This window comes from Manacus vitellinus, unplaced genomic scaffold, assembly GCF_001715985.3.
Source record: "Manacus vitellinus isolate BGI_N305 unplaced genomic scaffold, ASM171598v3 scaffold_7_pilon, whole genome shotgun sequence".
Lineage (NCBI taxonomy): Eukaryota > Metazoa > Chordata > Aves > Passeriformes > Pipridae > Manacus > Manacus vitellinus.
This window is the reverse complement of record NW_021940813.1, coordinates 18650559-18673726: the sequence shown is the minus strand read 5'-3', so window position 1 is coordinate 18673726 and position 23168 is coordinate 18650559. Positions and strand designations below refer to the sequence as shown.

General features: G+C 35.7%; 1 protein-coding gene across 1 annotated transcript in view; it reads right to left on the bottom strand.

Moving 5' to 3' along the window:
• Positions 1-23168, bottom strand: part of LOC108638659 (neuroligin-4, X-linked-like) — a 166586-nt gene that overhangs the window by 104828 nt on the left and 38590 nt on the right. The window contains exon 3 of the mRNA XM_029964759.1: positions 6309-7152. Coding sequence (XP_029820619.1) covers positions 6309-6780 — 472 coding nt within the window. The 5' untranslated portion in view covers positions 6781-7152. The remainder of the gene's footprint in view (positions 1-6308; positions 7153-23168) is intronic.

Genomic DNA, 23168 nt, shown 5'->3' with positions numbered 1-23168 from the left:
CCTTTGCAGAAAAAATATTAATTCATCGTGTTTTAAAGAACATTCCCCCCGATTCTAGAAGGTTTTTCAATATGAGGCAATGATGAGTCTCTAGGAAACAGTGCCAAAAATCCTGGTTGGATTAGATAAAGTCATATTGAATGCTGAGTCTTCTCACTAGGCTTCACTGCATATCAGTTCCTGAAAAGGCCATTTGGGTGCAATCTTGTAAAGTGCCTGTGGAATGGGCAGCTCCTGGAGGGAAGGACAGCATTTTGAAATTAGCAACTAAATCTGAATTTATCTGTAAGGATTTAAGAACTTTATTTCATCTAGATTAGAGTCCTGTTCTTTGGTGTCAGAAGGTATTTGTGACTGTTAAAAGCAAGCATGTAAAATAAGGGCCTGGATTACCCACAGCTTTATCCTGGTAGGCAGAGGATAGGCAGACATATGCCTTCTTCTTTCTCACAGATGCTGCAATATTTCTGGATTAGGAGGAGGGGATATATTGGACCCTAACAGTGAAAGAATTGGCTTGAGGCACTCTGACACAATGGGGAGTTTATCTTTCACAATGGAGAGCAATTTCCTCTCTGACACTAAAAAGTATATGTTTATGTTCAACTGGGATTATACATAATAATTCTGACAACAAAACGCTGTTTCATGTTGTAATTGTTACCTACTATCAATCCTTCTCACTCTGGAAAGCAATACAAACATTTTACAAAAGGATTTGTCTTATTGTGTGTAATTTTTATACATGTTTTTATAAGCTGAAATGCATTTAAATAATAAGAAAGTTTTAGTAATTAATTTTTTATTTTTCCAAAGTAAACAAAGAATTGACTGAAAGGGTGGGAGCTAAAAATAAACCAGTCATTGAGAAAGTCTGTGATAATACTGAAACTGAGAACAAACTTTTGTTATAAAAGTTCATTTCAGAACAACATTATTTGCAATATGAAATTGTTTAAACTTTATCATCTATTAAATAAAATACAAAATATGTTTTAAAGCAGGTTTACGATATTTTTAAAAGTAATTAACTTATTTAATTTGCTTTTAAAACTACATCAGAAAACATAACTAAAACTCTGTGCTCCTATACCTATTACAGAAATTATATTTCACTTCTAAAAAATGTGCAATAAAGATTTTGAGGAAGAATCAAAATTGTAAACACGTAGACAAGAGATACTGGATTCTTAATTCCTTGAAGTTGTACACATGAATCCTTGTTTGATTTCTTAAGTGGCTACTTAAATTTAAAAAACGTAGTGAAGAGGTAACAGAACAATTACAATTTTAAGATTACCTGCTCAATGTCACATATGCATCTACTGAAACTTAAAACTACATACAGTTTAGAAGAATGTATTGTCTAGAACTTTGAGGTTATTTGGAAATGAAAAGGTACGATTATTATTATCAACTCCTAATAATTCAACAAAAATAATGTTGTACAATATTGTATCTATCTTGTTCTCTATATTACTATTTTTAGGTATGGAGCCTTATTTTTCATATTAATAAAGAAGTCATTGATTAGCTTACTTTTTTTTGTATGGGATTAAACAGCTGCAATGATGACACTAATCTTTACACAAACTTTTCTTCCGCCCCAAGAAAAAGGGAAAAAATCAAATATTCATAATTTACATTTTATTAGCATAATTTTGATAAAAATACTTTTCCCAAGTTTAAGACATTGCAATTCAACAGCAATTACAAGAAAGTGGCTGCAAACACTTGTTTATATATTAAGCAGACATTTAATATTTCATAATATATAAAAGTGACACAGTTTAAGACTCATGTTCTTGATCAGCTTTGCTTAAATTTTTCATTTTGTTATTTCGTAGTCAAATAGACACAGAGTCTAAAGTTGCAGCTACGTTTCCTTTACATCATCTCCCAGAGAAGGAACACTGTTGATCTCTGCTCTTGCACAAGACTTTTTCTTCCTGGTAGTCCACAGTTAAATATATCACTAATCCTGGACAATAGTCTCTGTTTCCCTAATCTAATGAAAAAATTATGACCTACCCATTCAACGTTACTAACTGTCATGTTCTACCACCTTTTGTTGTAACTTCAGCTGTACTTATTCTGATGTTAATGAAACAAGAGATCACAGAGGATTTTTAGCCAGCAAACCTCTGAAGATGCTAAATACTTCATTAGTTAATCCCTAACAGATAGACAGAGGATAAGTAGCTTCACACTGGTGTGAAACGTACCCTCTATTCATATGCCAAAATAAGTAAAGTATATATGCTTACTATTGATCAAGCAAAGACAACAAGAAGCCACCTTTTTTTTATTTTCTGCTTTGATCTGAACAGAGCAGGTTTTTAAACAAACAAATAAACATAAAAAGATTTGTTCATGTTGGGTTTTGTTCCTTGTTGTTTTGGTTTGTTGTTGTTTTTTTAATTTTGCTTTGCTATTAATGCGATTTTGAAGTTTATCATGAAAGAAATACAAATTAAGGGTCTTTTATGAGCTTTTTCTGTTTTTTTTTTTTCCTCTAGTTATGATAGGAGTTAGCAATCTCCTTCAGAATCCACAGATTCAAATGATAAAGGCCAGGGATTAAGCACAGCCGATTAACAGTCTGTGTCCTCTTCAATCTAGCATTTCCACTGTAGATAAACCCATATTCAGACTGAAGTTATAATAAACAGACTGTCCTCAATATCATTTCCCTAGATGACCTCCTCAAAACTGACATTCAAGTATTCTTGTGGAAAATTACAGTTTATAGTAACTGAAAAAGCAGACAAGACAATATATATCCACAGAAATGATTCTGAAGATCAAGCCAAATGTTTAGAAAGAAATTGGATAAAATGACAATTTCACTATAATTTTTTTTTTGCTTCAGTTCTTAGTAATTTCTTATTACTACACGTTTGACATACAAAATGAAAGAAGTTTCCTAGATTTTATTTTGATTGCTTGTACTATGTATCTTCAAAATAACTGCATTGTTTTTTATACTTATACAAATCTCAGTTGATTATAGTGGTTGCAATTCTTTCCCTTGCAAAGGCAAAGGAAAACAAACATTGAAATTCTACAGGTACCTTAGATGGTCTGAAATACAAGGGTTACTCTAAGGAAAGTGTCATCGAAAAACATTTATCCAGTGAAAAACAGCAAAAGAATAAAAATCTATATGGGAACAATTACAGAAATATTCTGTTAGGTGTGTGTATTGACTTCTATCATAAAGAATATTTTCACCAAAAATGAAAAAATAAAAGCCCCTAAAAACAAAGATATTTTTTGTTTTGTAAGAACACTTCGACACGGAAAATTCTGACAGGATTCTGCTGATATTTGACATTTGAAATGAAGAATCCTATGGGTCAAAAGAAAGGAAATTATTAATACAGATGCAGACTGTGTAACAGGGCTTTTTAATTTCTTTACCTAGAAGCTAGAACTATTTTAAAGAAGTCATTTAATTTCACTGTATTTTTTTAGAAAAAAGCAGCAACATTTCAAACTATTTTATTATAAATAACTAAACTTATCACCTAGCTAAAAAGATTGAATTCTACTCTTTATTTCCATTAGTTTATAGTGGCAGGATTCCAGTGAAGCAATTCTGAAATCAGATGAAGGCATGTGTGCATTTCTTCTTCACTTCTTTATTGAAAGTACATGATCAAAATCTGGTTCTCTTTGACCAAACCACACAAGTGATAAGAATCAGGTCATGCTATATAGTGACAAAAAAACCCAACCAAAAAAAAACAATCAAAAAAACCCCCAAACCTTAGCTGCATTTTGATTAGTTATTCACCAGAACTGACTTGAAGCAAGCACTGCATATGACCATAGTTAATTCATTAGAGTTGTTTATCTGTTCTTTTCACCAAAGTTAAAAAAAAAAAGCGCACATAATATGATTCAGATTAAGTTCCACAATCAGAAAATTACTTAGGTTTGGATGATTCTAGCCACCTTTTCTTCTAGACACAAAACAGTTTCAAACCTCTTTTAAATCAATCTGTATTTGAGAAAGAATTAAAAATATGAATATAATTCAAAGTCACTCACTTTGAGTTCCTGCTTCAAAAACTAATTTCATGGTCTGTCTCCATAACAACATAACTTATTTTTGCCAACTAAGACTCATATAATTAAGCATAACGTGTTTAATCAGATTGTATGGACTACAATTTAAGGCTATTTATGTTTAGTATGATTTGGAGACATGCTAACTTAGGAGATGTAATTTGTAGGTCAGTTCCCCTTAAGCATCTTTATGGGCAGATGACTGCATATTTACCTCACCAAAAAAGTCACACTGAGTTATATTTAACTAGTGACATAATATACAGCATACAATTAAAACATTGTGTACTCACTCCATTTATGAATTTTTAAATTTCTTGTTCTGCAATGGAACCTGTTAAAAACGCTTGTCAAGAGCAGTCTTGCTTTCAGCTTATCACTGACATCAAACCTTGTCTCTCATTATTCAGCTACATACTCTTTTATGCATGGGTTTATAGTTTGAAGAGGATATTAAAAAAAAATAGAAGCAAGAGTGTTACAGGTTGGTAGTCATTCAGATCATGAAATTTTATTTTCTATCTGATATCCAACATTCTTTTCCTAGACATTCATATATATTTTTCCCTGTCTAGTCTCCTGTGTTCCTTAACTAATTAATGAAAATTCTTGTTATTAGATGAGGGGAATGTACACATTTATTAAAACTGGACTCTAAAATAAGACTGAGTTAGCAGAGCTCATATTCCTTCAGTGAGAACAAATAAAATCTTAACCTAGAATGCTTTCTTAGGGCAAGCTTACCCTGGTGACTAATTAAAAGCTGAAGGATAAAATCCAGAATATAAACAAATTTGGAAAAGAATTATCTGTGTTATTATCCAAGGAGTGAGAAGGAATGCAATGAGACTGGAAGAGGGAAAGAACTGGGTCAAAAAGATCTCCTTCATCAACGCGCACATGCGCACAACACACACATGAACACACACACACATGTTCACATAGAGCCCCCATAAACACAGCTTTTCTTTCACTTTTCATTTAAGCAGCTTGGTAGTATTTACTTTTGCAAAGCTCCGAGTGTTCCCAAACCTTACCCCTTTATTTTTAGCTTTCAAGTTTTTGCTTCAGCTGATGAGAACAGGAAAAGAAGGCGGTATGTTTATTGCTGGCACACAGCTTGGAAATTCTGAGTAAAGAAGCCAATCAAGGCAGAAGGATTATAATAATCAAAATACAAAATTTGCATATTTAGAGTATGGTTACTGAGAAATAACAATGCTTTGGTTATGTAAATTAAATACTCAGCTAAAGTGAAGGGATTTGCATATCTGGGAGAAATCTGTCATGTTATGCATCGGTAACTACATTCTAAGTAGCTGAAAGAACTGACTTTTAGTAGAATATTAAATATAACTGCCAGGAGTATTTTTTATTTCCTTGTGATATAGAATAGGCTTAACTCATTTGGGACCTGATGAAAACAGGTCTTCTTGCCTGTAGAAAGCAATACTATTCAGAACAACCAAAGATACATTCATCATGCCATAAAGCTACAATTCTGAAGATTGAGATCATGTAAATGTTCAAAGAGTTCTGTGTTACCAATTGTGTTCATCCTTTTTGTCTACTGAAAGCGGATTAAAGTAGCCCTCTTGAGAAAGGATTGCATAAAACAGACAAAAGTTTAAGGCTACCTGTTCAGCTCTGCATAATAAAATCATGTTTACTTCATTTTAAATTTAGTGAATTAAAAAAAAATAAGTTGGAGTGAAATGTTTCATAGATAAAAAATTCTAAAAAAAAGCCCTGCTGACTGAATTACTATAACAATTTTCTATTATCCATTAAAATCAAGCAGACTTAATAGCAGGTCCGGAGGTTTTATAATAAAACTAAAGGAAAAAAAAATTAGGGAAATTCTCCTTAAAAAATTAGTACATAACACTATATTTGTACCATTCATGCACGGAAAAATAAATATGTTACTTCATGTTAACGTTTATTTCCCCTTTCCTCTCTTGTGAATGATACTCAGCTGTATTTTAGATATAAACTTAAGGCTGGCTTACACACCCTGGCCCCTGCCCGCAAATGAAACTGTGGATTGGTGTTGCACTGAAACAAGAGAGATTCTTGCAAGCATAATCAACCTGCAAAGTATTACTTTTAATGCATGTTCAGAACATTATCTATTTCTACAGATAAAACATGGAGGAAACTCAGCAAGATGCTTTAAAGACCGATGTATAGAACTTGTAAGCGTGCTGCAGTGTGGTCCTCAGGTTACTTACCATCCTCTGTGGGCACATAGATATTCAAATACAGACAGTCTTCATTTTGATCTTGAACATATGTCACCACAGTATCCAGATTGGCTGTAAACCAGACTGGCAGCATATCGTTGAGCAGTGACCTCTCATCCAGGTACTGAGGGCAGACAGCAGCAAACTGTGTGGCGTTGCGGACACCTGTCCAAGACGACGGTGGCTCCGGGGGCTGAAATCGCCTTTCTCCAGTCGGAGGAGAGGCATAAGGAACACCCAGGTACTGCTCCACTGGACCAAGGATCTCATTAGGCAAAGGTGTTCTTAAACCACGTATTTTGCCATAATTCGTAGTAACAACTGGGTATTGTGCTTGGCCATCAATGAGAGTAAATCTTATAGCCAGTGCAGTTATCCACAGGAGGAAGTTAGAATTCAACATGACACACATTGGGGTGAAGATCAAAGGCAGCCATAGGAGTCCCATTGGTTTCGACATTATTTAAATCAACATCAGCAGGGCTCTTTTTGTTTCCACAGCCAGCAGAAAATTAATCAGTCAAGGAAAATGCAAACTAATAAAAAAAGTCGTCAAAAGGAGATGAAGCAAGGGAAAATGTAACCTTGTTCAGGCAACAAAAAAACAAAAGCTGATGTGAGTAGGTGCCTCAGCTGACTGGCTGTAAACAAATCCCAGCATCAGAAGAAACAAGGGAGTGTTTGCCCCTAAGGCCCATCCCAGACTCTAGCGTTGACTTAATCCTGGCAACACATAGCACTTCCCAGCAAGTAGCGTGGTGAGAGATCTGCAGTTATTCCACTTGCCCAGTGAAATTGCTCCTTCTGGTGAAGTCCAGCCCACTCAGTCAGCCTGTGGCCAAAAGAAAATAAGCAATTTTAATCAAGAGAGAAATTTATATAGGCATAAATCTAAAATAAAAGTTAAAAAAAATATATTCACACACTACTTCCACGTCAAGGCCCATAAAAGTTTTATGAATTTTAGACATCATAGTTATGCATTTCCAAAGACAGGTAAGGTAAGAGAGCTGAAACAGAAGACATAAGCTCGTGAGAGGTTATACCACAAATCAAACATTTGTGCTTTTATATATGCTTCCAAACCAAACCACAGGCCAAACATTGCTGCTTTCAGGAAGGGTATCACATTTAAGTGTTAGCTTAAGGGTATTTTCTGCCCTAAATAAATGGAATCTCCTTTTTGAGCATATTTGCCCTCCCCAGGAACCATTCATTGGTTTTTTCTCCTGTATTGGATAATCTCTCTTTGTTATGATATGACTTCTATAGAGTGTTTTTCACATGACTTCTTTTCTGTATGACATCCTAATTTACGTTCATCTAATTCAGAAATTCCAATTAATGGAATAGCATTACATTAGTTCAAATCAATTATGTGAACAGTCAGTCAAAATCAGATACAAATTTATTTGGTTTTGTATTTGTTTTCTTTGTTCTATGTCTGACAAACAGAACAATGAAAAAGAAAAAGAAAAAAGTGTGATACAATCTCTTGAAAGTCAGATTTTGACCTACATAGTGTTACAATTACATAACATTAGCTTCTTGTATTCTTCCACTTTTATTTTTAGACAGAAGGCAATTCCTACAATAATTCTGTTAATTTTTAATGAAATACAAGTCACTTACATGTATATGCTAACCACTACAAGTAGTACAAATAAACACACATCAAAATTCTTATACCTGCCCAAAGAAAGGAGGAAGTTCCTTTTCACCCACTATTCAACTGAAACCACAGACAACAACTGCACAGGTAAAAAAATCCGTATTATGGGAAAACAGTACTGATGCCTTATATTTGGTAGGATGAACACACCTTTATACATCAAACTCATATAACTGAACTACCAGGTCCTGTTTTCAGTCAGGACTCTGACAAGGGAAGTATTTTGAAAGATATTTCAAACTCTCAAAACTCCTGGAATTCTTCAATGACTTCATTTTAGCACTCTTACCATAAAATTTTTGAACACCTGAACATGAGAAACCAGAAAAATATCACACACGTATTATTTGTGGTGGACCAAAATTTCTACTGACATTTTCACTAGGACTTGCAATTTGAGTGCCATTTCTGAAGAAGTCATTACCAGATCTAAGTGTTGTGTCCCCGAGGACACCACCAGGGCCATCAGTCCCTGTCTGAGCTATGCTGGGGGAAGCCCTGTGCCCATCCCCATGCCCAGCCTGGATCTTGCCCCCACTGGGTCCCCAGGTCGACCCTGGACCTGACTCCTCACCTTGCCTGGCCTTATGACATTGGGTCATGGCAGGGTCCTGTCCCTGTTCTCAACCCACCCTCTATGTGGTGCTTTAAGAGTTTAGAGTATTGCCTTGCTAGCACTGCAGTGCCCACAGCTGCTGGGTCATCCTCCCTCAGGGGGCAGCCCTGCTTCAGCTGCTCCCTGACACTCAGAGTGGTCAGCCAGCTATGGGTCACCTGAAATTCCTCGTCAAGAACCACCTTCCCTTCTGATTTCTGCTGCTGTCGTTAACAATTGAAGTCAGCAGCAGGTGATTGATTTGAACTATCTGCTCCCTCTTGCTGTCTCCCTTTCTGACTTTGGCATACTTTCTGACCATGCAGCACAAATCAGATTTTTCCAACTGAGGATTTAACCTGTGCTCAGGGAGAAACAACAGGTCTTACTTCCTTGATGCCCACACTGCTGAAGTTTGTAATGACATTTTAAGAAGTGTGGAATAAAGTGCTAAGAAAATTGACAAGGTGGAAGGAAAGACAGCGATTCAGATGATAAAAGACGGACACAGAAAAAAAATTGTCTGGAGAAACAGCAAATGAAAAAAGAAGAAACAAAACAAGAAAAGAAAATGAGAATAACTAATAAACAACAACGAATACATTACCAGCATGGAGAGAACAAAAAATGACAACATGAAGGAAGGTTGAAATCCTCAGCTGATGTAGTAGAGATAATATACAACAGTCAAAAATATGACTTACTAAATAGTATGTATCTGCACTAATTACAGCAGGGCTTTTTGAATAGGGCGAAAGGACAGGAAAGGGGAAACATTTATTATTGACCTGGAACTGAATTTGTTATTCCTTTATCTAGGAAGTAAGAACAACAAAAGTTAGTTTTGTGAGTATTAAATCCACTCATGTGGTGTATTTTATTTTCCCCCTGTACCTTAACAGAAGCATACATACATAAAGTGTGTATTTCTGATTCTTGCACAAGTAAGATATTAGATTTTAAGGATCTTGAATCCATACAGAAATAAATCACTGGCTAACACGTAGAAAATAATCAGATCACTCAGATCCACTGTCTGAACTGTAACAGACCTGCAGCCTTTGCCAACCAGTGCAAAGACATAAATAGCACATAATGACAAGTGCATTAACAAGCCAAGATAAATATTATAAACAAGTAATTTTAAGATGATAAGTCAGAATAAACTCACATTTGTAAAATGTTTTGGTTATTAAAAGTTATTGAGTTTCACCAGTTAAATGATGATCATTTTTAATAATTTCTTAGTAAAGAGGTCTCACAGAAAAAGTTTACATAAGTAATAAATTATGTATGACCACTGTACACAATAAGTCCTTAAACAGAAGTCTCACAAACAAAATTGTTTTGCAAAGACAGTATTACACAGAATCACACAAGGTCAAAAGAGACCTTCAAGATCACCTGGTCCAACCAACAGCCTAGCATCACCATAATCACCCCTAAACCATATCCCCATAGCCACCTCTTGAACACTTCCAAAGACAATGACTCCAAGACCTCCCTGGGCAATGCCTAACCTTATTCCAATGCCTAACCACTCTTCTAGTGTTTGTTTGTTTTTTTAATTTAGTCTGAACCTCTCCTGGTGCAACTTAAGGCCATTTTCTCTCATCCTTTCACCTGGGACGTGACAGCAGAGACTGACTCCCACCTCAAAACAACTTCCTTTCGGTTAGTTGTACAGAGCAATAAGGTCTCCCCTCAGTCTCCTCTTCTCCAGATTAAACAATCCCAGCTCCATCAGCTGCTCCTCATAGGACATGTTTTCTAGACTCTTCACCAGCTTCATTGCCTTGCTGTGGACACAGTCCAGCACCTCAGTGTCCTTTTTGAAGTCAGGAGCCCAAAACTGAACACAGGATTCAAGGTGCAGCCTCACCAGTGCCAAGTACAGAGAGAGACAATCACTTTGCTTGTCTTGCTGACCCCACTATTTCTGATATAGCCAGGATGCCACTGTCCTTGGCCACCTGGGCACACTGCTGGCTCATGTCCAGCTGGCTGTCAACCAGCACCCCCAATTCCCTTTCTGCTCAGCAGCTCTCAAGCCACTCTTCCCCAAGGCTGTTGTTGTGATCCAGGTGCAGGACCCAACACTTGGCCTTATCAATCCTCATACAACTGTCCTCAGCCAATCCAGCCTCTCCAAATACCTCTCAGAGCCTTCCTACCCTCCAGGAGTTTAACACTCCCACTCAACCTAGGATCATCTGAGAACTTACTGAGGATGCACTCGTTTCCCTTGTCCAAATCATAGATAAAGACACTAAACAGGAGTGGCCCCAATACCGAGCCCTAAGAGACACCACCAGTGACTGGCTGTGAACTGGGTTTAGTTCCATTCACCACTACTCGCTGGGACCAGCCATCCAGTCTTTTTTTAACCCAGCAAAGACTGCACCCATCCAAGCCACGAACAGCCAGTTACCCCAGGAGAATGTTGTGGGAAAGAGTGTTAGACAGTTTACTGAAGTCTATATAGACAAGATACAAAGCCTTTCCCTCATCCACTAAGTGGGTTACTCTGGGATAGAAGGAGAACAGATTGGTCAAGAAGGATCTGCCTTTCTAAACCCATGTTGGGTGGGCCTGATTTCCCAGTTGTTCTGCACATGGCATGTGATGGCACTCAGGATGATCTGCTCCATAACTTTCCCCAGAACCAAGGTCAGGCTGACCAGCCTGTACTTCCATGGGTCATCCTTCGGACCCTTCTAGTAAATGCGCATTAAATTTGCTAATTTCCAGTCAACTGGGCCTTCTCAGGTTAACCAGGACTGCTGGTAAATGATTGAAAGGGGCTTGGCAAGCTCTTTCACTAGCTTCCTCAGGTGCATCCCATTTGAGCCCATAGTCTTGTGGGTGTCTAACTGGCTATAGAAGGTCACTAACCATTTGCTCCTGGATTATGGGGGTTTCACTCAGGTGCCCTAACTTTCAGCTCTGGAAGCTGTATATCCTGAGGACAACTGGTTTTGTTATCAAAGACTGAGGCAAAGAAGGAAGACTGGTGCAAGTGAAGCAAAATTATCCCATTTAGGATGGGATTTCTGCCCAGTTAGGCAGAAAGTATCCCACTTTTCAGTTTATGAACATTACTAGAAACAATACCATTTTTATAAGGTTAGTTTCACACACAAAATGCATACACATTCATGCACAAAAACACACAGAATAATTTTCTGTAAGAATATCAAGAGGAAAGGAAGAAGGCATGCTACCTATTCATTTGTGAACTATGACATTAAAAAGGTTGGAAGATGTAAACAGTCACAGGTTGCAAATAAAGATTAACCTTAAATAGAAAATTTTAGAAAGTTTTTTAAATATTATATCAAAACCAGTATTCATCTACATGTATACAGTCAGCTATTGAATATACTTTTATATACCGAATCTACAGGAAGAAATGTACTTTTAATGTCTTTATTTATTATCAGTTTTTCTCTTTTTTTTTCTACTTTAAATGTTAGAAAAATATATACAAACTTGTTTGCAAAAATTCCTAGTTGGAAGTATCACTCACTCAAACAACCAAAACCAATCAATCCAAATCAAAAGATTCAGTTTAAAATTGCAACTTCTGACAGCACAACACACAGAGAGGAGTCAAAGAAGATCTGAAATCACATACATTCATACATGATTTCTTTATTGTCAGAGTGTAATTTGAGACTAATGAGATATTTATGGCCTTTGAAGTAAAAGCAGATTGCAGTTAACATGGATGTGCATTTACTAGAAACACCACTTGTACTTGATTATAAATCTGTGCCCCAAGCCACTCTTAGAGATGTTTAAATAGTCTATGAATCAGGCCTTCAGGGCTAAACTGATGGTTTCCAGGATCTGCAGTTATTGCTTTTTCAGCCTGAGGAGATTATTATGTCAGTAGCTTTATAATAATTCTGTACCTGCTGGGGAAATAGAAGATATGGCTTAAAAGTCCTCTTTGCTCCAGTGTACAATAGCAAACTAAAGTGGTTTCAAGTTTTTTTTTTACCTGCTTGTCCAGATCATGAACAAGTCACAAGAAAACCAAACAGAAATATAAATTTTATGAGCTAAGGAGACTGAGGACTGCACAGATATCCTAGGGCTTCTCACACTTTATCTAAAACTACTAGGGCACAACAGTGCACCTCAGCTTTCAGTCGCCGACCACCTTCAGTCTCTAGTCCTTCCTTCTGCTCAAATTCCCTGGGGGAAGGTTTTTGGCATGTACATAGGTTTGACCTCAGTACAGAGTCAGGATTAAAGACTCACCTCCCCTTATTTGGACATACACTCTGAAAGCATACAGTCAGCTTTACTAGCTGAAACATAAGAATAGCCACCTAGTCACCAGAACAAAAATAATGTAATCAATAAAACTTCAGATTCTCCTCATACTGATATTTTGTACAGTAGTTAATGCATTTAAAAATATTTCATTTGCCAAGAACATGAACTGTATCTTTTCTTCTTTCTGTTCTCTTTGTCCACTAGAAATATATAACTTTGAAAGTTATTAAGTAAAGTGAATATATGGTTGCTTGTTTTTTTGGTTTTTCATTGTTGGTTTGGTTTGTGTGTGTGTGTTTGTGTGTTTGTTGTTTTCAAACAAAAGTAATTAAAAACATTACGATATTTTAAACATACATAAAGCTCTATAATAAACTAATGTGGTTGTATGATACTGTAAATATGAACTACCCAAGGTACAGTAATATTTGAACAGGCCTACAGTATTAATTTTAGCAATACATATAACTAATTTGGCATATTAGCAGAAATCTAATCACACAGTTGTTTTCTGTAAAAGCTCTTCCCAAGACAGCTTTAAACGCGCCTCTACCTCCCAACCAGCCCTGCACCCTCTTAATAGTGTCTAGATTTCAAATGTTTGTTCAATAACAAAAAAACTGTTCTTTCAAATATTGGTAAATGCATACTGGTTTTGTCTACCATCCTGCAAATTAAAAAAAAAAAAACAAAAACAAAAAAAAAACAACAAAAAAACCCAACGCAATAATTATTTCTTTAGACATTTTTTCTGACCTTCTAGGACTTCTTTCTTGATACACTGAAATGAGCTAAAGTTCATTCTTCCTCATCCTACATAAAGTCATTCACTAAAGTCAGACAAAGTCATAGTAAATAACACAGAGGAACATCAATCATGAACTAATCTGCAGTTTCTGGACTGGATTACTTACAAGGTTGATGGGAAGGTTATTTACTGAAGTTGGCCAATCATAGCTATTTTTGAAACTCAGAACTGTAACTATAGCAATGTCTGGCTTCAAATTAACATGCAGCAGAGTCTGCATGTTAACAGAAGGTGTATTTTGTTGTATTTTTGTAAGCATTTTCCCAATAGGAATAAATTATGTATTATTAAATTATTATTTAAAAACCACACAGACACACACAAAAACCCAAAACAAAAATATTCAAACTTATAATAATTCTAACAGTAGAGAAGGACCAGATCTAAGCATGTTTTGTCTCAAACATTCTGAGTACTGCTGCAGGAAATGTGATTGGAGGCAAAGGTCCCATGGAGGTGGGGTAGCGCTGTTCTGAGACAACTTCCTTCTTCTCTTGAGATTAGTGCTCAGTCCCCACACTCCGTTTACTTCCTGGAAAAAGCCTTGGCTGTGCACACCTCAAGAAAACATGCAAATAGTCTAATTTACATGAAAAGCATGCACAAGGTTAACTATAAAAGGGACCAGATTGCTCCCCCCTCTCCCCCCTTTCTCCTCTCTTTCTCTTTTGTTTTCTTGGTTTGCTCCAGCTCCGGATCATCCCCACGGCAGGACCAACACAGCATCTAAGGACAGGTGATATACTTGGTTTTCTTCCCTTGTTTTGCCTGGGCAAAAGAATGGCTGTCAGAATCTAACCCATCCTCCTTACTGAACTTTATTGTGGGAGTGGGGAGACTGTGAAGGTGTGTTGTGGCTTGTAAGCCAGTAACCTTTATGTAGTGGTGTTGTGGCTTTTTAGCCAGCATCTTTGGTCCTGTGTTGTGCATTGTGAGCCAGTATCTTGAGGAGTTTGTCTGGGGAGTTGGGAACTTACTCAAGTGTATCGTATAAATTTAAAGGCCTATTAGCCAATACCTTTGAGTCTAAATATTGTGCTTGTCAGCAGAGTTAAGAAGACAACTATACCATAAAGCATAAGAGTTCCCTGACATGTGGTCTTGTGTCTTTGTTCAGCCTGAGAAGAATTTACAGCAAACATCACACCCCCTTACTGGTGGGTTGTGACATTAACTTAGCATTATAAACTTTACTAGGGACGAGTATGAGTATCTGAACTATGTATCACAGAATCACAGAATTATTTAGGTTGGAAGTATTTCTTATTAATTCACAGTTAAAAATCACTTGAAGATTTAAACTGAAAAGCGATACATATTTAAGAACTATGATGTATCCTTCCTTAAAGTGAAAATAAATGCCAACCATACAAACATTACTATGGACCCTGAAGTATCTTAGTTGTATAGTTAGAAGTAGCTAAGAAGAAAAATGTGGATAATTTATATTATTTTTTTTTAATACGGAAATAAAGCCTGAAAAGCAATACAAATTATATACAAACATTAAATTAAGACGTTTGGGGTTTTGTTTTCAAATAACATGATGCATTTACCCTTCTGTGAATTTCTCCGAGTCTCTCAGATAGGCTTGGACAGTGTCAGTAGATCCCTCAGGTTAGAAATTACAATCACCATTTACTTTTCAGAAAATGGACACACATTTCTTTCATATCATTGCTTCTTGCCTGCAGCTACCACGCTTTGAATTTCTAAGTCTCACACTATCAAAAAGAATGATGGGATTATAAGAAAAGGCTGTGTGGTGCCTGCATTGTTTTGAAAACTGCAATTCTCTCAATAATGAAAATAATTTTAAAACCAAGTGGAGAGAAAGAAAAATCGTTATCATCACTCCTTTTCAAGAAAAAAACAAGAAATACACTTCAGCATTCTGTAAAAAATCAACTGTTTGGATCTAACTGTAAAAGGTGGTTGTTGAACAATCACAACCATGATTTCCCTTATTTACTCCTGTATTTAAAATTATAAAGAAAAACCCTTTATGGCCAGGAGGATGGAAGACTAACTGGAAATGCTCAGTTAAGACCATTGTACTTATCTCACTGACTTTTGAACTATAATTTCAACTGCTATTGCACACAAGAACTACAGAAGAATTTCGGTGGTTAGACAGTTTTGATGATACTTTCTGCTTCTTGAGATAAATTGATAAAGATTGTAAATAAATATGAGGTGTTAATACTGGGAAAGAAAAAACATGTCATAAACTGCTTACAAACATAAACCTAGAATTATTAATTTCAGGTTTACACACCAAAGGTGTGTTCCACTCGGATCAAATCGTGATATGAATTTAACCTTCCTATGACTGAATGAACACTGTAGCTATTCGAATGTCTAACTGTGGCTGCAAAGTCTTAAGAAAATACTACTCTTCTAGTAAATATGTTAGGGAAATGTACAAAAAGTAACATCAGTACAGTCTAGCACAACTGCTGGCTTTATTTCCAGCTTTTACTTCTGACATGACCTTGTAAAAGAAATGTAACACACTCTGGATCTCTCTTTGTTTATTTTATGCACCTCTTTCTTCTTAAATTCAGTTGTGTTACTCCGAAAAGAAAAAGATCATGATCTGAAACAGGCTGTTCAGCCCTGAGTTTCTGTAAGGCAAAAGCTCCTGTAGAGTAAAACTTCTTATGCCTGGAGGAAACTACTAATTTATGGATATGAAAAAAAAATTGAAATATGCATACAAAAATCACTATTTTATACATTTTATTAGGTTTACAGAATAGGCCTTTATAATTTGAATAAATCCTCAAAAAAAATCTGAATTCATTACCTAATACCACTGCAAGACCTTAAAAAAAAAGTGTTTCTAAGATGGAATGAGTCTAACTCTTCTCCATATCAAATGACTGAAAAGGAAAGTTCTTAAGGGAATCTACAGGTTTTATCTAAATATTATACAAAGAAACTTACAGGTCTCGGTCCTCTCTGTCTTCAGCATCGAATTATGTGCGCTCCCTTGTCAAGGATTGAAGAAACTAAAACTCTTGTCTGAACCAACTGAGAAACTGTCTAAACGACTGATTGATAGGCAATTTGATCTCTTGAAACTATTTAATAATTAGAACTTGATATCTTCTTGTTGGCATTCCAGTCTCAGAAGAGAAGACATTAAAAATGTTACAATAACCAAAACCAGGGTGGGAAAAGCACGAAAAATTTAAACCAGATGGGCATGTGAACACACCAACACACATACACACATCCCCATCAATCTATTATATGGCCAAAAAAAGTTGCTGCCTTATTACACAAATTTCTAGAACTGAATTACACGGGAGACAGAGGCATGACATTTTCATTGCATTACCTGATTCAGTTACCAGGTGGTGATACTGCCTTCATTCATATGATAATGTCACAATTATGCACTCATTCTGGAAATGGGAGAGCTGAGTGACTGCCCTCATTAACTTGAAGAAGTCTAAACCCATATCTTCAGTCTTTCAAGTTACAAACATTAGCTTTCAAGTAAGCCTGTGATGGCTATAAGGACTATGTGAAGCGTTGTCAATCCTAAACCAAAAGACTTTGCTCTGAGATTCTCACCCTTGGACTATGAGAAAACTCTAACATTGCATTCCTATAAAGTACAAACTCCCCTGGACATGTATTTTCACTTTCAAGCAAGCCTTATGCAGTTTGTAGGAGAATCATTTCATAAAATAAAAATTGTGATTGGAGATTATCTTTACTGTGCTATCAGTAAAGACATCATCAAATTTACCAATTTGATCTTCCCCTTAGGTTTTATTTCTTTGCTAGAAAGCAGACAACTTCACCAGCATGAGGGAAGAATGTCCTCTAGCTTTTGTTCCTGTTCCCTTCCTCCTAACTTAGTGGGCTTTCACCTGCTAAGCACTGACTTGAGCCCCTTATATTTAAAAAGTGAGAGAGCATGTCTCAGCAAGATAAGTCTCCACAAAATGTTATGAAGAATGGGATCACCAGAATCACTCGCTAGATCAGTGTTGTTAGAGCAACAAAGCTGAGGAAGGGGCTGGAGCACAAGTCTTATGAAGAGTAGCTGAGGGACCTCAGATCATTTTGCCTGGAGAAAAGGAAGCTTAAGAGGGTACCTATTGTCCTCTACAACTACTTGAAAGAAGGTTCTAGAGAGGTGGGGGTCAGTCTCTTCTTCCAAATAACAAGTGATAGGATGAGTGCAAATGGCCTCAAATTGCACCAAGAATTAGAAAAAATTTCTTCACCAGAAGGGTTGTGGAACACGCAGCCCAGAGAAGTGGTGGAATTTACTGGAACACACAACCCAGGGAAGTGGTGGAATCACCATCCCTGGAGGTATTTAAAAGACACGTGGATGTGGCACTTAGGCACGTGGTGTAGTGGTGGACTTGGCAATGCTGGATTAGCGGTTGGACTTGATGACCTTAGAGGTCTTTTCCAATTTAATTGATTCTATGATCTTAGGCAACAATAATGAGCCAACCATTCCTATACTGCCTACTGCCTTCCCATCTCCCCAGCAAACACAGCTTAAAAACCTACCTAGAAGAGAGCCTCTGGCATATACTCTGCTTACTGTCCTGTATATGCTGAATTTATAATGAAGAGTGAAATTCGTAACTTTCTAGTTGACATAAGCACCAGGACCTGTGAATTATATGATATTATGTGGACCCCTAAAAACTAAGCATAATATTACCATACAAAAGTCTCATTATGCTGTTTTCAGGTCAGTGCAGTAAGCACTGGAATTTAGGTCTAAGCAGTGAATTAAATGAGGCTAGAGCATGGATGCTGGCACTGTCCCACCATGGCATTCATACTTTCCAGCCAACGCACATGCATAAACATGTAATACCTACAGGACAGAGATATTCCTCAACAGACAGTTGTTTTGTTTTTTTTTAGTATGAAAGACTTGCACTATAGAGATGCAAACTCTGCTATGCTTTGTATGCTCAGGGACAGAGAACAGGACCTGGACCATTTTATTTACTAAGCAACATAACAGCATGGGCAGAATCAAATATATCCTTCCTCCTCACTGATGAATGCCTGAAATCCAAGTCTGACTGTGCCTACTTTTATGTAATGTACATTTTTTGCTTAAATATGGAAAGTTAGGAGAAAAATAGAGGGTATGTTCCTCTAGAAAATTAATGAAATATGACTGTCATCTCACATCAGATAGTTACAAACCTGTAATATGAGAAGATGTACACAATAACAACAGCAAAAGTAAGATTTATTTGCAAAACAACAATAAAAGCTGGGTAAATATTAAGCAGACTTCAACAACAACATGTAGAAACCTAAGAAACATATTTCTGAAATTCCAATACTTTGGAAATGCAAACTGGAAAACTGTTACACAAGCTAGCAAGAGGATATACTGCTAAGAAGAATTTCATACACATGTAAGCTTGAAAAATGTGTCTTGATGCCAGTTACTTGAGTTTAGTGTCATTTTGGTTTTTTTTAATCGCTATTTTTTCAACTTTATCTATTTGTTGCCAAAACATGCATGAGGAAAAGCAGAAAAGCTAGGCTTGGAAAAGAAATCAAATGTTTTGCAGGTAATTTGCTATTCAGTTAAAAATGTCCTCCATTTCCAATCCCACCCTCCCAAATGATAAAAATCAAATCATCTGTCATGGTCTTCTAAGAATTCCAAGAGAAATCTCATAATAAAAAGTGAATGCTTTTCTTTTAGGTAAAAAAAAAAATTCTTAAAATCATCTACATGACAGCCCCTATCATTCTACTACATGCAGAACTTCAAAGCTATCTCACATTAAGTTAATTATACTTTCTTGCATCAAAGGGTTTTCAGAAATCTAACATAATATATTGTATCTGCTTTGTAGTGTGTAGAGCTGTATCTGAGTAGAAAAGGAAAGCCAACAACAAAGACAGAAATTGTTATTTCTCATCCTGCTCATCCTTCCATCCTTCCCATTATTGGTAAGTTTTCATCTTTGCCTAGCACCATGAAAAGGTTCTTTCTCTATCTTGGAAACATCACTAAAGCTCATGTTCGTCTCACTAATTGTTTATGAAAAAGTCAGATATCCTGTCTATACCAGACACATATACTTCAGGCAGCAACTCTTCCTACTGTAACACAGGTATTTCACATTAAATATTAGTTGAAGTCAACCACTATGAAAACATCCTGCAGATTATGTTTAAAGAGCCCAAGTCATCAGCCTAGATTAGACAGCTGACCGTCTGAACTGAGCTGTAGCGAGATGGTTCCTTCTTTCACCTCTTACAGAATTACCTCTATAGCCACAAAGTTAAGAAACTTGTAACTTTCCAATTTGTCTCATACATGAACCAAGTCCTCATGACTAAAATCACAAAGAACTTATTCTACTATAAGTTTCTTAACAGTTTTTCTCTGTTCTTTCAGTAGTTCTGGTGATAGTTTATCAAAGATGATGTAGCATCCATGGGGAAGAAATTCAGTATTCAGAGTTTAGTCTAAACTTCAGGTATTTTCTTGCCTATCATTCAATTAATTTTATCCTTCCCGTTTTTTATTACTGTTATTATTATTATTATTATTATTATTATTAATAATAATAATAATAATAATTAATTTATTTATTTATTTTATTGTTATTCCCACAGCCATCTCTCTGTCTTATTTCAAAAACCACTACATGATATCTTCTTTAATGCAAAATTATATCTCAGTGAACAAGTTTATCCATTTTCCCTATTTTCACCTAATACTAGCCTTTGCTAACATAGAAGTGAGAGGTCTGTTGAAAAAGAGTATTATGTTAGAAGTATTGGGTTTATTTATTTATAAAAAATGTGTTTCCCATTTTTGGACTTTTTGGATCCAATGAGTACCATTTATGAATGACTTTCTAATAAGACACATGAAATATTATCATTATCATATTATTTAACACATTTTTTCATTATTCCTGTTCTCCCCTGCTTGAAAACATGTCCTTTTTTTCCTCTTTTGCACATAGCCTTCTCAGTCCCTTTCTAATCCTCAAATCTTTCTTCTAGAGTGGACACCACTAGCTTGTTCTTTTTTTCAAATCATAATTCCTTCCTATGACTCTTTTCTTCTCCCAGGTCATTTTTTTTTAGCTTCCCTTTGTCTCTTCACATATTTATATATATATATGTAAGATATACAGGAAAAGTTATATGTATATTGATTCAATCAATCAATGTAAAATTGATTTTTGTTTTGTAAAGGGAATTTATTTCATGTATTTTGTAAAGTATTTCTGGTTTTCTATCTTTATTTTTTTTTCCTTTTTGCCTTCAATCATATCCATATGGGATAATATTGCAGAAAAAAAAATAAGACAATATGCAGTTGACAGGTTGAATAGGGAGGACTGATCTATTTTTTCCTGCCCTCAGTCAACTGATCAAGGTCAGGATTGAGAAAAAATGTACCTTGTCACATGGCAGGAGTTACAGCTTCCTGTGTGCAACTATTATATCATCTTAAGAAATCTCACTAATAAAACATAATACCAACCAAAAATATATACCACAAACTAATGCGGTCAATTAACAGAACAGATGAAGGTCAGGGCAAACAATTAAATCCCTTTGACAGAAGAGAAGATTATTCTACCTCCTATTGGAGATACGTCAGTAATTCCCGTGTGATCTGACTTACACTTTTGTTCTTCAAAATAATTCCTTCCACAATGCCTTCTCTGGCATGAGAGAAAAAGATCCATCATCTGAAAGTCTTGTGTCTTGTTTGTACCTGTATATAAATTTTTAAGACATGGGAAAGTGCGTATATGTTTCTTTAGCAGTTTTCTTACTGGCTCTTGGAACAAGCAAATCAAGTATCTTTTTGCTTTTGTTTAGACAGCTGCTACTCTCCTTGAAGTCTGCCCCCCAAAGGGATGATACAGCTTTCACCTTGGCAAGTTGCTAATCACTTCTTTCTGGAATTGAATATTGTTTCCCATTGGCATCGAAGATAACCATCTAGGAGTTTGTTATTTCTCTGGCCTTGAATTTCAGCATATTTGTAACAGTTACCTTTCCTGAATTCTTGCACCAAGATGGTTGTATTTCTGGACATGAGATCTACACTGCTAATAATAAAACTGTAAGTGTTGTTCCCATATTCTGGCAATATAGATTACATATTTTACATTTCAAACAAAGAAGTTTTCACTGCCAGAAACTCTGAGTTATTTAATTTTGTTCTGATTTTGCTGATTTCCAGAATATACACTTCAAATGATAAACTGTAAACAACCATAAGAAAAAAATTGTTCAGCTAAGGATTTAACTTAAATTCTCCATGAGAAAATTTTTCACAGAAAAAAACCTCTGTATTGAATGAGTTCCATTTTGGTTTTAACTAAAGGTCATTTCAAAAAAAAAGATGTTTCAGTCCAGAACACCGTAATCATGCAAAAGTTTTGCTAAGTCTTTAACTCCCTTTTTTAAAGTTAACTCATAACATACTGTGGTAATATTTAAATTTAACAAGCTCAGAATCCAGTTGCACTAATATTATACTAACATTTAAAAGCACAGAAAATCCATACTACAAAAGACAATGAAGATGCCAAGAGAGTGATCTAATAGTGTAATTGTTGTGATTGCTCTGTCCCAGCTCCAATTTTCATAGTTTTCTTTATCAAGCTATTGAGAACACCTGCTTTGTAAATTAATAAACTCAGATTGCTTAATTTCTGTACTGTCATAAAAGATTTGTCTTTCAGATACATACTCTTTAATGAATTCTGCTCTCAAATTAATATACAGTTTATGCTGAACATATCAGATCTGAATTTCTTGTACCCTTATGAAGCTTATTACCTTACTGTTACACTTTTTAGTTTTGATGGTTTCTAATTGGATATAGATTCTAGTTCTGCCATTGTTTGAACATTGTATTGTAGCCTCACACCATTCCACTCAATGAGTTCTATTTCATTAATACTTAATAAAAAATATAAACTAAAAACTATTTCAGTAGCCTTTAAAATATCTAATTCTATTTCATTTGGTCCATCTTCCTTTAAGCAGAACTATAGTAACAACAAAAATGTTAAGCCTCTAATTATTCGTCACCTAACTTTTCAAGTGACTGACCGTTGTTACATAAATTTGTAATATAACTGTCTTGGTTTTTTTCCCTCGTTTTTGATACTTCTATGGAATGAAATTGAAAGGGTTATACTGTTATTTTAAATGCACATAAGGAAAAAATGAATTACTCTTAAATGAAGATCACAGGATCATAGATTGGTTGAGGTTGGAATGGAGGTCATCTGGTTCAACCCCTGTGCTTAAGGAAGGATGCCTACAAATGGTTGTCTAGGATCATGTCCAGACATATTTTTAGTATCTCCAAGGAGGGAGACTCTACAGCCTCTCTGGACATCCTTTGCCAGTGCTCAGTTACCCTCACAGTAAAAAAGTAGCTGCTGATGTTCAGACAAATTAAAAAAAAAAATAAAAAAATCT